Source organism: Schistocerca gregaria, chromosome 8, assembly GCF_023897955.1.
Source record: "Schistocerca gregaria isolate iqSchGreg1 chromosome 8, iqSchGreg1.2, whole genome shotgun sequence".
NCBI classification, from domain to species: Eukaryota; Metazoa; Arthropoda; class Insecta; order Orthoptera; family Acrididae; genus Schistocerca; species Schistocerca gregaria.
The window spans coordinates 194,751,909-194,765,878 of NC_064927.1; the positions used below are offsets into that span (position 1 = coordinate 194,751,909).

Genomic DNA, 13,970 nt, shown 5'->3' on the forward strand with positions numbered 1-13,970 from the left:
TTCTTAGATCCGTATAGACTAAATTTTCCGTGAAGGTTCAAAGCTTTGTTACTTCATTAATAATTTTGTCAGCATAACACATACATCATTACTGAAGCAAGTATGTGTACTGAGAGTTCTGCAAATTCCATTAATAAATTTTTCCAGCGCGCACCTGAGTGAAACAGCAAGTAGTCATCTAGTGGAGAGCTACTAGCCAAGAAAATATTATGAAATTCTAAAGCATGTTAAATGAGTGTCTAATTTTTCTTGATTGATCGATTGATCTAGTGGATAAAATCTTCATGGTTATGTTGTTATCTTAGCTTTCTATGGTTTCCAACGCAATCATTGGTGTGACATGAACATACAGCTTTCATTTTGATATGTGTCAAAGTGTGTAGTTTTCCGATACAGAGAGCGATTTAGTTGGCATCTTCTTCATGTTTAGATAGCACAACTATGAAGGGGAAGTTTCATTCCCTTCTTCCTCTCTCTCTCTCTCTCTCTCTCTCTCTCTCTCTCTCTCTCTTTATCTATCCATCTTTCTTTCTCTCACCTACTTTCTACCTCCACAGAAAAAAATGTTGAAAAACTGTCTCAGTTTTCTAGCAAGTAACGTACACAAACCGCAAACTGTCCTATATGACACTATTCAATGACTTTGGATCTCTTTTCCCTACACACCAGCACTCCTTGTCATGGCCTATTCCAGTACAGAAATAAAAAACATAGAGGTCACCCATCCATTATCTCATTATCTCCACTGCAGAGCAGCGTAATGAAAGATTAACAAAAGATATCCCTATCAAGTCTGAAACAATTCCTTCTGGACACAAACATCATCAGTAAACTTATACAATGCATGACATTATACAAATTCTGTACTGTTAAACAAAATACCAGAGTACAATGTCACTGTTAATGTTTAAGAACATGGCAGGATGTTCTGTCCCGATAATACATGGTGTCCCACTCAAACCCACCTGATTTCAAAGACACAGGGGGAAAAAAAAACAACCACAGTAGATAAGACAATGAAAAATGCACCACATCGTAGAGCATCTCAAAGAATTTATATTCCCATGTCAGAAGTGCCAAGCATCGTCGTCAGAGTGCAACATGGTCACATGAAGTGAAAAAGGTGACTCCACAGCAGCACGCACAAGCGGTAGTGTGGTTCGCAGAAACATAAATGCCGATTACTGTGCAAAGAAATTATCATTTAGTGTATGAATGTGATCCACTTGATGTGAAAACAATTAAGAAATGCTATAGGGAGTTTCTGGCAACAGGAAGTGTTCTGAAACATTCAACAATCCTGTTGTGCATTAGCCTGCACCAGACGTTTAGTTTAGGGCTATCACGAACATGTTCAATGACAATATGCGGATTTTGCGAACCCCAAATCCAAACGTTATGCCTATTAACCCTTCCTGATAGATGAAAGGTTGCCTCATCTGAGAATAAACATATTTCCAGGAATCTGGCGTCCATATCAATACGCTGCAGCATATCTGCAGCAAATTGTTATCAGCACGGTTTGTCGTTCGGCGTCAGATGTTTCAGAATTTGCACTTTATAAGCACACATACGAAGACGCTGGTGGACTACACAATGCAATGTTGATCGAGGAACATCAAGTTGCCTAGATGCCTGACGAATTGACTTACGTGGGCGTCTGAGAAACGTTTGTCTGGTGTCCTCCACATGCACAGCCAGAATGTTTCAGAACACTTTCTGCTGCCACAAATTTCCTATACCATTCCTTAATTGTGTTCACGTCAGCTGGATCACATTCATACACATGATGATAATTTCTTTGAACAGTAATCGGTGATTTTGTTTCTGCAAACCACACTACTGCTTGCTCGCGCTGCTATGGAGTCACTATTTTCACTTCATGCGACCATACTGCACTCTGGCGACGATGCTTGGGACTTCTGATGCGGGAATATAAATTCTTTGAGATGCTCTATGATGTGGAACATTTTTCATTGGCATATTTGGTGTGGCTTTTCTCCTGAGTCTTTGAAATCAGAGAAGTTTGAGTGGGACACTCTGTATTATTATGGTGTCTGTATCGCAAGAGTTATTACAAACTGAAGCCAAAATACACTGTCTCATTTGCCTTCTATAAAAGCACATACTGAAGCAATTGCTGAATGATAGATTTTATAAGAGTTTTCCCCCCCTTGCTCATTGGGAAGGCCTGCAGAGATGAAAGAAAGCGCACGGCAAACGATCAGACCAGAAAAATTACAGACTAAAATTCTTAATCTTTATTTTCTGCAGAATCCTTTAGCATATCATGAATTTGAATATAATAAATTTTCTTGAAAGGGAAAAGCTTCTATCCACACATCAACAAGTACTTAGAAAGCATCGCTCCCCCAAAATCCAGCTTACTCTTTTCTCAAGCGATATCCTATGAACCATGAATGGAGGACAACAGGCAGATTCCGTATCCCTATATTTCCAAAATGTATTCAACATAGTGACACTCTGCTGAATGTTAACAAAGGTCCAAATATCTGGAACAGGTTCTCAAATATGTGAGGTCTCAAAAAATTTTTCATTAATAGAACTCAGTACATTGTCTTGGAGAGCACATGTTAAATGGAGACAAAGGTATGTTCAGGAGTGCCACAGGGAAATACAAACATAAATGATCCAACTGATGGGGTGAGCAGTCTTCTGCGAGTATTTTTCAATGATGCTGTAGTGTTTAGGGAAGTGTAGTCTTAGAGTCACTGTAGGAGGATACAGGATGACTTGGATAGAATTTCTGTTTTTTGTGATGAATTGCAGCTTGCCCTAAATGTGAAAAAATGTAAGGTAATGAAATGAGTAGGAAAAATAATCTTGTAATGCTCGAATCCAGTATTAGTGCCATGTTTCTTGACACAATCACATCAATTAAACATACAGACATAATGCTGAAAGAGTGTGTGCACATGAAAGTCAGTTGCAGGGAAAGCAAATGGTGGACTTTTGGGAGAATTCAAGAAAAAATTAGTGAATCTACAAAGGAGACTGTGTACAGAACACTCACACAACCCATTCTTGGGCACTGCTTGAGTGTTCGCAATCACTACCAGATCCAATTAAAGGAAGATATTGAAGCACTTCAGAAGCATGTTGCTAGATTTGTTACTGGCAGGTTCAATGAACACGCGAGTTTAATGGATTGACCTGTGGACTCCAGTGGGAATCCCTGAAGGGAAGAAGATGTTCTTTTCTTGAAACACTACTGAGTAAATCTAGACAACTGGCACTTGTGTCAGACTGTCACCGTGAAGACAAAATAAGAGAAATTATAAGCATACTGACATGTTGTTTTTCCTCACTCCATTTGCAAATGGAGCTGGAAAGAGAATGACTAACAGCAGTGCAGGCTACCCTCTATCATGCACTGTATGGTGGCTTTCAGAGCATTATGTAGATGTAGGAAACAAAGATTGTAACACATTCTTCCCCTAGCACATTTTCAGGTGAGCCTAATGACATCAACTGCTGTAAAGCTGATGGTGTAAGAACGCTGCAGATATTTCAGATAATGGTGCAAGGTCATCAGGTTTATTTACAAAATCTAATGAACTCTTTGCATGCACTGTTAAAACAACCATTGCAAAATACCACTCATTTTTAGTTGTTTGTAGAGTATTCTCAGCTTAGAAAAAGGTATGTGTTTATTCTGAGTATTAAAAATAAAAATGTGTTATAATATAAAACAATGTGCACACATTTCATTACAATCCCTTCACTTCAAAGATGTAAATTATTAAAAGAATTCATGGGCATTGGTAATAATTACAGAAATAACATTTTATAATTAAAGCAGGTCTTATCTGGGACAGCAATTATATGAAGCTGGAAATAAATGTTTATATTAATTATAACAAATGAAGAACCTGCTGCCTTACCCATTTTGTCCAAAGATTTAACTTCATTGTGATAACACTCAAAAGAGTTGTATCTCTAATTGGCCATGTGCCACCAGACAGGACGAGCAAAAGTATCAGTTCTCTCACAAGCCAACATATAAAACTTTTCGATTATAAACTTTTCTCTATGCTTGAGATACCTGCATATGCATCACAATCTTGTGAGGTGCATAACCTTTAAATATGCACAAAGGAGAAGTGTGGAAACTACATGACTCCTTATACATAAAAGCAAGCTGCTAGATCACTTTTTTCTTTAATATTACTCTATTATACCACATCACATTGCTTAATGACTGACATTCATTCCAGGGACTCCAAAAGAGTGGAAAGGCTCCTTCAGTGCCTTGCTGTTATAGATACAAGTGTCATATACCTGGCCTGTATTTCTGTTTCGGACCGGTCTGTAGTGCTCCAACATCGGGAGGTGACTGGAAAAAGACACTGGCAATAGAAGCCTGATGTTTTCTAAAAACATCCAGCACATTCTCAATGTTGAAGTCTGTGACCAGATCAGAGCTCATGACAATGATGTCTGACTGCAACAAGAAAATGAGAACAGATTAAAAATGAAGCAGCTTACTTGTATTTGGATATGAATGAAAATAACAATTCTTGTATTTTTTATGGAATATTTTCTTTTATTATACTCAAGTAGTTGAATTTCTGCTGTAATTGAAGTGTGTAGAACAAATAGTCACTCACAGGATTTTTAAACCAAGAAATTAAACACATTAAACTTTTCTCAAAGCAGCTGACAAACAAAAAATGATGTATATTAATTTATGTATTCATAGATATCAACGATATTACAGATGCTGCTCTCAAAGTTATGCTTGAAAGACATACCCACAAGCAATTTACTGCAGAGCACAGAGTAAATTTTTCCATTTTTATGATATCTTTCAAAATGCTTTGTTTTCAGCACTTCTTCACAGAATGAGATGGGTTTTCAGAATTGTACTCTCACCCCCTTCTGCCCAATTTTGTTATCAAAATTTTAAGTACGTGGCAAGGCAAGAATAAAAATAAAGTCAAATAAAATATGAGAGGAATGAAAATGTGGCAGGCACAGATGACAAGATAGGAAGGAAAAAGATCAGCGTGCAATGCTCCATCGATGACAAGGTCAATACAGATGGAGAACAACTTCAGATTGTTAGACAAGGATACCGAAGGAAATTGACAAGGTCATTTTCAAAGAAACAATCTCAACAATTGCCTTCCTTGATTTACAGAGCTACAGGTATCATAAAATTTGATGGGGATTTTAATGCTGCTCATCACAAGTGCGAGTCTTATTCCTAAATACTGTGCTACCTCACTTAGTATGTGGACAGGGTCTACTTTTGGATGTGTTGATGGCTCAGTTCCTTCCTGCACTGTGGTTGTGAGCTGGACAAGAAAATGGGGTGGGGTGAGGGGAAGCAGTGCTACAACATAGATGAAACACTCTTTGAAGCAGTTTCAGCATGTTTCACTGAGTTGTGCACCCTGCTTTGTAAACAGGTGCTAGACAGTGGACAGAGGCACTGGTACAGTGTGATAACAACATTTAAACCATGTGACCAGTTTTGATAATCATCATGCTCACATACAATGGAGCACAGTGGCTGCAATCATATACAACCCCTCACTTGACGGAAAGTCTGTTCCTAAAGAATGGAAGGTAGCACAGGTCACACTAATATTCAAGAACGGAAATAGGAGTAACCCACTGAATTACAGACCCATATCACTGGCCTCAATTTGCATCAGGATTGGGAGCATATACTGTACTCGAACATTATGAATCATCTTGAAGAAAATGACTTATTGATACATAACCAACACGGATGCAGAAAATATTGTTTTTGTGTAATGAGTGTTGTCAACAAAGGATCTCAGATTGATTCCAAATTATTAGATTTCCAGGAGACTTTTGATACTGACCCTCATGAGCGACTATTAATCAAATTGCGTGCATATGGAGTATCGTCTCAGTTGTGTGATTGGATTCGTGATTTCCTCTCAGAGAGGTCACAGTTCATAGTGATAGACAGTAAATCATTGAGTAGAACAGACGTGATATCTGGCATTCCGCAAGGTAGTGTCACTAGCCCTCTGCTGTTTCTGATTTACATAAATGATATAGGTGATAATCTGAGCAGCCCCCATAGATTGTTTACAGATGATGCTGTAATTTTACTGTCTAGTAAAATCATCAGACAATCAATTCCAATTATAAAATGATCTAGAGAGAATTTCTGTATGATGTGAAAAGTGGCAATTGGCACTAAATAAAGAAAAGTGTGAGGTCATCCACATAGGTACTAAAAGATATCTGATAAATTTTGGGTATACGATAAATCGCACAAATCTAAGGGCTGTCAATTTGACTAAATACCTTGGAATTACAATTACAAGAAACTTAAACCGGAAAGGCCATGTAGATAATATTGTGGGGAAGGCGAAACAAAAATTGTGTTTTGTTGGCAGAACACTTACAAGATGCAACAAACCCACTAAAGAGACAGCCTACATTACACTTATCCGTCCTCTGCTGGAATATTGCTGCTCGATATGGGATCCTTACCATGTAGGGCCGATGGAGGCATCGAAAAAGTGCAAAGAAGGGAAGCTCGTTTTGTGTTATCGTGCAATAGGTGTGTGAGTGTCACTGATATGATACGCGAGTTGGGGTGGCAGTCACTGAAACAAAGGTGGTTTTCTTTGCAGTAAGATCTATTTACAAAATTTGAATCACCAACTTTCTCTTCCTAATGCGAAAATATTTTGTTGACACCCACCTACGTAGGGAGATATGATCATGATAATAAAATGAGAGAAATCAGAGCTCGAAGGAAAGATTTAGGTTTTCCTTTTTCCCACGCGCCATTCAAGAGTGGAATGGTAGAGAAGTAGTATGAAATGGTTCAATGAACCCTCTGCCAGGCACTTAAGTGTGAATTACAGTGTAACAATGTAGATATAGATGCATAGCAGTTGATAAATGAGATGCATTTTTTCACAAGTTGCCTTCCCTCTGGACAAGCATGGCAAATGACAGGATTAGTGTAATGGTGGTAAATGGATTACTAAGACAAGTGTTCAAACTGGGTGTTGTATGTGTACCCCACTTTCCTATCACAAAAGGCTTTATTTTCTTTTCCATTTACCTTTTTGCTTTCACCAGGTTTGAGATCATACTTGGTTATTCTTTCTCAAGAAATATTACTTTGGCACAATTACATATACAGATCAGCCAAATAAAATGACTTGTGTAATGGCAAGTTGATTACCATTTTGGAAAGCAATACAGCAGAGAATCTGCCTGGCATGGTTTCAACCAATCCTTGGTACGTTTCCTGAGGTATGTGAAACCAGATGTTAACACTCAGGTCATGCAATTGGCATCCTGCGTGTGTTCCACTGGGTTTAGACCACGCAGATTTGGCAAGCAAAAACATTAACTTCAGTTCACAAACATGGTCCTCAAATCATTGTAGCATGGTTCTGGTATTGCAGCATGGACAGTTATCCTGCAAGAAGATGCCACCACAGCACAATACTGCTCCCACTGGCCCGAATGTGCAGCACAATGTACGTTTTGAGCAGCCATTCGCCAGGATGAGGGCGGATCTCGATATGACCTTAATGTGTCATGTGACTGCAACACCACCCTGTGGCATTCAATCTCATGGTGGGCAGTGATCATAACATTTTGGTTGATCAATATATGTTTGATACGCCACAAAAATAATAAAGTTGCAGTTTCTGGCTGGAAAAAAAGGAGGATTACAATTTAACAACCTGTCAATGATAAGATCATTAGAGATGGAGCACTAGCTCAGATTGGGGAACGGTGGGGATGGAAATCAGCTGAGATCATCCTGACATTTGCATTAAGCAATTTTGGGAAAGTACGGAAAATTCGTATGGTTGGATGGGGATCTGAAGTGCCATCCTGGCAAGTCAAATGTCTCATCACTGTGCCACCAGCTTCATGACACTGAAACTGGAGAAATAGAACTGTAGCAAATCTAAATTTTTACTTTACTGCAATGTGGCTTACCTTCACCTTCTCACTAACATGTCGCAAAGATTCAGCAGTGCCCCAGTCTTCATTAGCTGGTATTCCCACCCAATCAAGGTGGACCTTCAAACCGCACTGATCTACTGCTGTCTGAACTTCCTGGCGCACAGTTTCTAGCACCACAATAATAACCTCTGAAAAATTCCGACAGATCAGCTACAATACAATGTTAAGTCAAGAATGAAAAATAAATAACAATAATATTGAATATTGGCAGAACCTACCACTTCACCAAAACTCTACATAACCACTTATTAGGACATTAAATGTGCAGTAAACATTTGTGTTTCGTAATGATTTATACATATGAAGTACGTAGATGGGTGTTGTTTTACAGTTCATACCAACCTTCAGGTGAATGAAATGCTGAGGAATCTGACTTTTGTTAAAACCCTCTTATCATCAGCTCCATTTCTATGACCACTTTCAGTCATTTCATATATAGCCAACCTATAAACAACTCTCCACTCTGACAGCTATGACGCCTTTCACATCAAACACTTCCTTTCCTAAGCATATGCACCAAAGCAAACACAAATGCTCCACCACCAAACCACTTAGCAGCTACATTTACCATGTTTTCTTTTCATAAAGTTAGACCATACATCTTGACTATATCCAGATCTCCAGGGAAACAACCTCTTCTCATTCTCTCAGGAACATAGTTCCACTTTCAAAAAAGTCAGAAGCACCATTCCCCATTGGTCACACAGTACTACCCAGACCTTAAATGTCTCAATATATTACTATACTGTGGCAATGACTTATAATGCTCTGAAAATAAGATCCTCTCTCTTCTATATTCTCCACACACCACTCACTGTAGCCTTCCTAACCTCTATATCATCCTCTTCAAACCCTATGAAATTCTCAGTCTATTATCCCAATCCCTAGGTTCTCACCCTTGCAATTTGTTCCAGTGCATAACCTGCCTCATGGACCCACCCACAAACACTTACTTCAGTCTCACCATTGGTAAATACTACAATATAAAAAGTATTGCAAACTATTCACATTGTTTGACAATTAACATGTGTTCACTGCACAGCACTTTACAAGAATGACCACCTACAAACCGATTAAGCACATGAATGGACACGGAAATAAATTTGTTTTATAGACATCCAGTACCCAATTGTTGTTAATTCTATGCAGCATGAGTCAAAACACCTCTATGCCTCCTATACCACATGGACTGTTTGGATGCTCCCTACCAATACTAGTTTCCCTCAACTCCAATGATGGAAATGTGCTTTTCAACATATCCTCACAGCCTGCTACACTCCTGGAGTTACCCCTCTGTCAATATGCAATCCTCTCATTCCTTTTATTATTATTACTATTTTATATTTATTTATTCAGTTGTTTTTGTAATTCCTGTCTTATCTACTTTCCCTCCTATGTCAGTATTTATTTCTATTCCTCTATCCATCTTTATTCTTCAATTTGTTCTTATCATCTACAGACTGAAGCTGGTACAGTGATTACCAATACACTATCTTTGGCCTCCTATGTCCCCTCTTCTTCACAACAGGTGTGACTCTTTTCTTGGGAGCTTAGTGACCTGTCCCTGCTTTTTAACACTCTCCAACCTTTCCCTGTTACCTCATTGAGATAAAAACTAACTGTTCCAAAAGCAGGAACAATTTTTTTCTCTACTATTAATTTCGCCTTTCGAAGGTAATTTCCAAGACTTGTTTGATGACCATGAAATAATGCATCTACCACATGTTTACTAATTTTAATCAACTGTGTTCTGCAGCTTAAAAAAACGTAACACTGTCTGCATGGTGTACATATTACGTGAAAGACAATTAGCTTCACCTTGGGGAACCAAAGTAAAATGTATCTGCAGCATCTAAAGATTAATGATAACACATGGATAACTGATGTTGATTTTTCCTCAACCTCATGGTTATTTGGCAGTGTGCATGCAACGTGAAAGTATGAAAACATACATTACCTTTGAAACCAGCTTTCTCTAGCATGCGCAGTGGGTAATAGATCATAGGCCGATTGCCAATTGGTAAAAGGCATTTTGGTTTGCTGGCTGTGAGCTCAGTCATCCGAGAACCTTTGCCCCCAGCAAGCAAGACTACTTGAAATTCTTGAGGTATCATGTTGTTCTAGTTTCCTGAGAAGATGTAATAAAATAATTCAATTTTTTCATGACAAAAAAGTGTCTCCTGACACTGCAACATATTGAGATTGCCAGAATTACATGATGCTACTACCAACACCAAAATTTTAAGCATACTTGCTACTGCAGCGACTATTTCATTAACGTTTTGTTACTCAATATATACTATCTTGTCATCAAATCATTTCTTTAAAAGAGAAAAGCATTTTATTAATTAAATAGAGTATAAGTAGCTCTGGTAATCCACCACAGTATTGTTTAAATGTATGACTGGTGGGTTAACAGAGACATTTTGTGAGAAAGGAGAGGAGCAACAAAGGCTATAGAGATGGGTGAGTGTGTTGGCTAAGGGCAGCACACAAAGAGGGAGGGAAATCAGAATGGGCAGGAGATGACAGGACACAGGAGATGGAAACTGTTGGGTAGACAGCATGAAGATAGCAGGTCACTGTGGGTTGAGGCTGGGACAATTTCAGGAGCAGAGAATGTATTTAAGTATAACTCCTAACTGCACAGTTCAGAAAAGCTGGTGGTGGAGGGGATAATCCAGATGGATTGGGTAGTGAAGCAGCCACTGACATCAAGCACATTACATTCAGCTGCGTGTTGTGCCACAGTAGATCTACTTTGCTCTTGTCCACAATTTGACAGTGGCTGACCATTCTGGTGGACAGCTGGTTGGTGATTATATCAATATAGAAAGTTGTGTAATGACTGCTGCAGACCTGGTATATGACATGGCTGCTTTCGCAGATGGCCTGGCCTCTGATGGGGTAGAACGAACCTGTGAGAGAACTGGAATAGAAACTGTTGGTTGGGTGGATTTGACAAACCACCAGGATCTCCTTCAGGGATATGATCCCTGTGGCAAATGCTCAGGACTGGGAGTGGCATAGGGATGGTCTGGATGTTTAGGAGACTGTAGTAGGGGGCGGGAAGGATCTTGGTAGGCTGCACCTACTATCAGGGCATGGTGGTAGGTAATCAAAGCTGTGGCGTTACGGCAAATATGAATGAATACGGAAATACTGGAACAACAAATGCAGAATGGAATATCTACAGTTATATCTCTGCTCTATCAGTAATATTCTTTGTAGCTAAACAAGAGCTTCCATACTATCACAAAGGTTTATCCTACGTGTCAACTCATTCAATGCACAAAAATTGTCTATGAAGCAGAAGAAATCAGCTGGACATATACAAGCTACACTGGCATAGAACAATGTTAGCCTCGAAGCAAGGAGGTGATGACATTAAAGTATTGTTCTCCTATATTTAACTCTTTCTACTTCTAGTGAAAGAAAATTTGAAGAATTTGCCCATTAATTCTGAGAGTACACAGTCTTTATAAAAAGAATTGTGAACTAACTAATGTATCCATAAATGTGAACAATCACACGTGTATTTGTACACTGAAACCTTTCCGTAAATTTTAATTGCGTATGTTTTCCAACTATTGTTGGTAAACAATAAAAAAAGATGATGATATTTAATCGTAATCTTCTCACCAGCTGCACGTTATTGTACGGATTAAACAATGAACAGATGCTCATGAAATCAAAAACACCAATAAAATCGAAACAACCCAATCTCGCGTGAACTCACAGCGTAAATTCAACCACAGTATGAAGAAAACTGTGATATTTTCCTCAAAAGACGAACCCTAGATTTAACGTAAACATAAACATATGCTACTGCTCTTCTGCTACAAACGAATATAAACAAACCGGCACAAACAATCGATATTTTGTTCCATAATCGATTATCAGTCCCTTTTGTCATTTGACAAACCTGTAGTTGATACTGGCGCCATTCAACTTCATTTTTTTATCGTTCCTGGTTCATACAGTCTAGCATTTTTAAATTTTCTATAGATCATATCTTGAAGTTGGGCGTTCAAGCATTTGTGACAGTTAACATACATATTGTGATTCTTCAGTTTCTCCCGGCGTATTTGTTGCTCTAACAGTCCACGGGTATACTGTACTGCCGGTTCATAGTGTGCAACGGGCACAATATTTCGGCGATCAGACATGTCTCCATCGGCACCTGACGATCGAGACACGACTGATCGCCGAAATATTGTGCTCGTTGGACACTGTGAACCGGCAGTATACACGTGGACTGTTCGAGCAAGATACATATTAACAAAGAAGTAGGAAATATCATACATGTACTATTTGAATAACGCGTACTTTAACAGACGGAAAGGTTAAAGTTGCGAAAACACGTCGGGCTATTATGCTATGGTCTTTTGCGATCTGCTATGTTACACAATGTGTCATCCGTATCGGCGGAGGATATGTTCAGGAGAGCAGCGGTTTTGATGTCTGTGCGGAGCACTAGGTGACTCAGATCAAATCAAATTGTTATTATCACGTAACATGACTCCTACAATCAAAGACTGTGAAACAGGCGACTTGCAAATCCTAAAACTTAACACAGACTAATAGACTTGATATAAGGCTACAAAATATATGTTGTTGCTTCTTCAGATAAGTAGGTATTATTTTACATTGTTATCATTTAAAAAAGAATCCATAATTACAATACTATTACTTTTTAAAAGATAATGCCATGTTACATACTCGTCATTCAAGAAATTTTCTACACTATAAAGACACTTATTTTTCAAATATTTTTCTAGGTCTTCTTCAGTATTTTTTAGATTTGGATCGCACTTGTCGTTCCAGGTTACATTTATAAATTTCATGCCCATATAGTGTGGAGTTCCTTCTATAGTTTTAATCTGTGAATATATATCACTGCCCTATCTCCAGTCTCCTACTGATGCAGGATGCAGTTGCTCTCAAACACTTGTGCCAAGTGAGGTGGCGTAGTCATTAGCACATTGCAAGTCGCGTTCACGAGGTCAATGTTTCAAACTCATGTCCTCTCCCATATGCCCCTGGGTCCTCCTCTCTTCCGTGCTCCCTGGGGATTACATTCAAATGCTTTTTTTTTTTTTTATCGATGGCTCCCTCTGGTATTCTCAATGTGTGCCCCAACCACCCCCACTTTCTCACTCGTATCTGGTATTCTATAGGTACCTGGTTTGTTATTAGCCAGAGCTACTCATTACATATTTTTTCTGGCCACTAAATATTCATGATACATTAATGACATCTATTTATGAAACTTTATAACTGGGATGTTATCTTTTTATCCGTTTTCCAGCTTTCACTCGTGTACAGAAGGACAGCCTTCACATTTTTATTAAAAATACGGATTTTATTTTTTACCTGATATTTCAATTTTTCCATGTTGGATACAATTGTATGAAGGTAGCATTTACCTTTTTAATGCGGTTTATCACGTCATCTCCAGCTCCAACATCTTCCATCACTATACTACCCAGATACAGGAATGAGTTGACAGTCTCCACCTGCTGCTCCCCTATTAATAGTGTATTAGTGGCAGCTCCATGTTCCCTGAATTTACTCTCATTGCCTTTGTTTGCCTAAATTTATCTTGAGGTCAGGTGTCTCTGATTCTTCTTTCAGCAAGTTTATTTTAGCTTGCATATCAGTCAGCCTTTGAGCTAATAAAACTAGGTCCTCTGCAAAATCTAAATCCTCCAGGCGTTCATGGATCCCCCATTGAATTCCTTGTCTCCTGTCTGCTGTGACTCTTCTCATAACTGAGTGTAGAACAAGTATAAAACGTGTTGGTGATAAATGCAACCCTGCCAGACTTCAGTTGTTACTTTTATGGGCTCTGTCATAGTTCCCTTGAGGAGTACGCAACATTTGTAGTCATCATATAGATCTTTTATGATGTTTAAGATTTGCTGTGGTTTACCATACTTCCACAATACCTGCCAGATCAC

At 38.7% G+C, this 13,970-nt stretch overlaps 1 protein-coding gene across 2 annotated transcripts in view; it reads right to left on the reverse strand.

Moving 5' to 3' along the window:
* LOC126284529 (translation initiation factor eIF-2B subunit gamma) overlaps nucleotides 1-11,897 on the reverse strand; it is a 49,749-nt gene extending 37,852 nt beyond the window's left edge. Inside the window, exons 1-4 of one of the 2 annotated variants that reach the window (XM_049983524.1) lie at nucleotides 11,747-11,897; nucleotides 9,965-10,135; nucleotides 7,981-8,135; nucleotides 4,303-4,465 (exon numbers count right to left, since the gene is read on the reverse strand). In XM_049983524.1, the coding sequence (XP_049839481.1) occupies nucleotides 4,303-4,465; nucleotides 7,981-8,135; nucleotides 9,965-10,121 (475 nt within the window). In that variant the 5' untranslated portion in view covers nucleotides 10,122-10,135; nucleotides 11,747-11,897. Of the gene's footprint in view, nucleotides 1-4,302; nucleotides 4,466-7,980; nucleotides 8,136-9,964; nucleotides 10,136-11,649 lie in introns of both variants that reach the window. The other variant, XM_049983527.1, reaches the window with a different exon arrangement.
* Nucleotides 11,898-13,970: the final 2,073 nt, after the last annotated feature.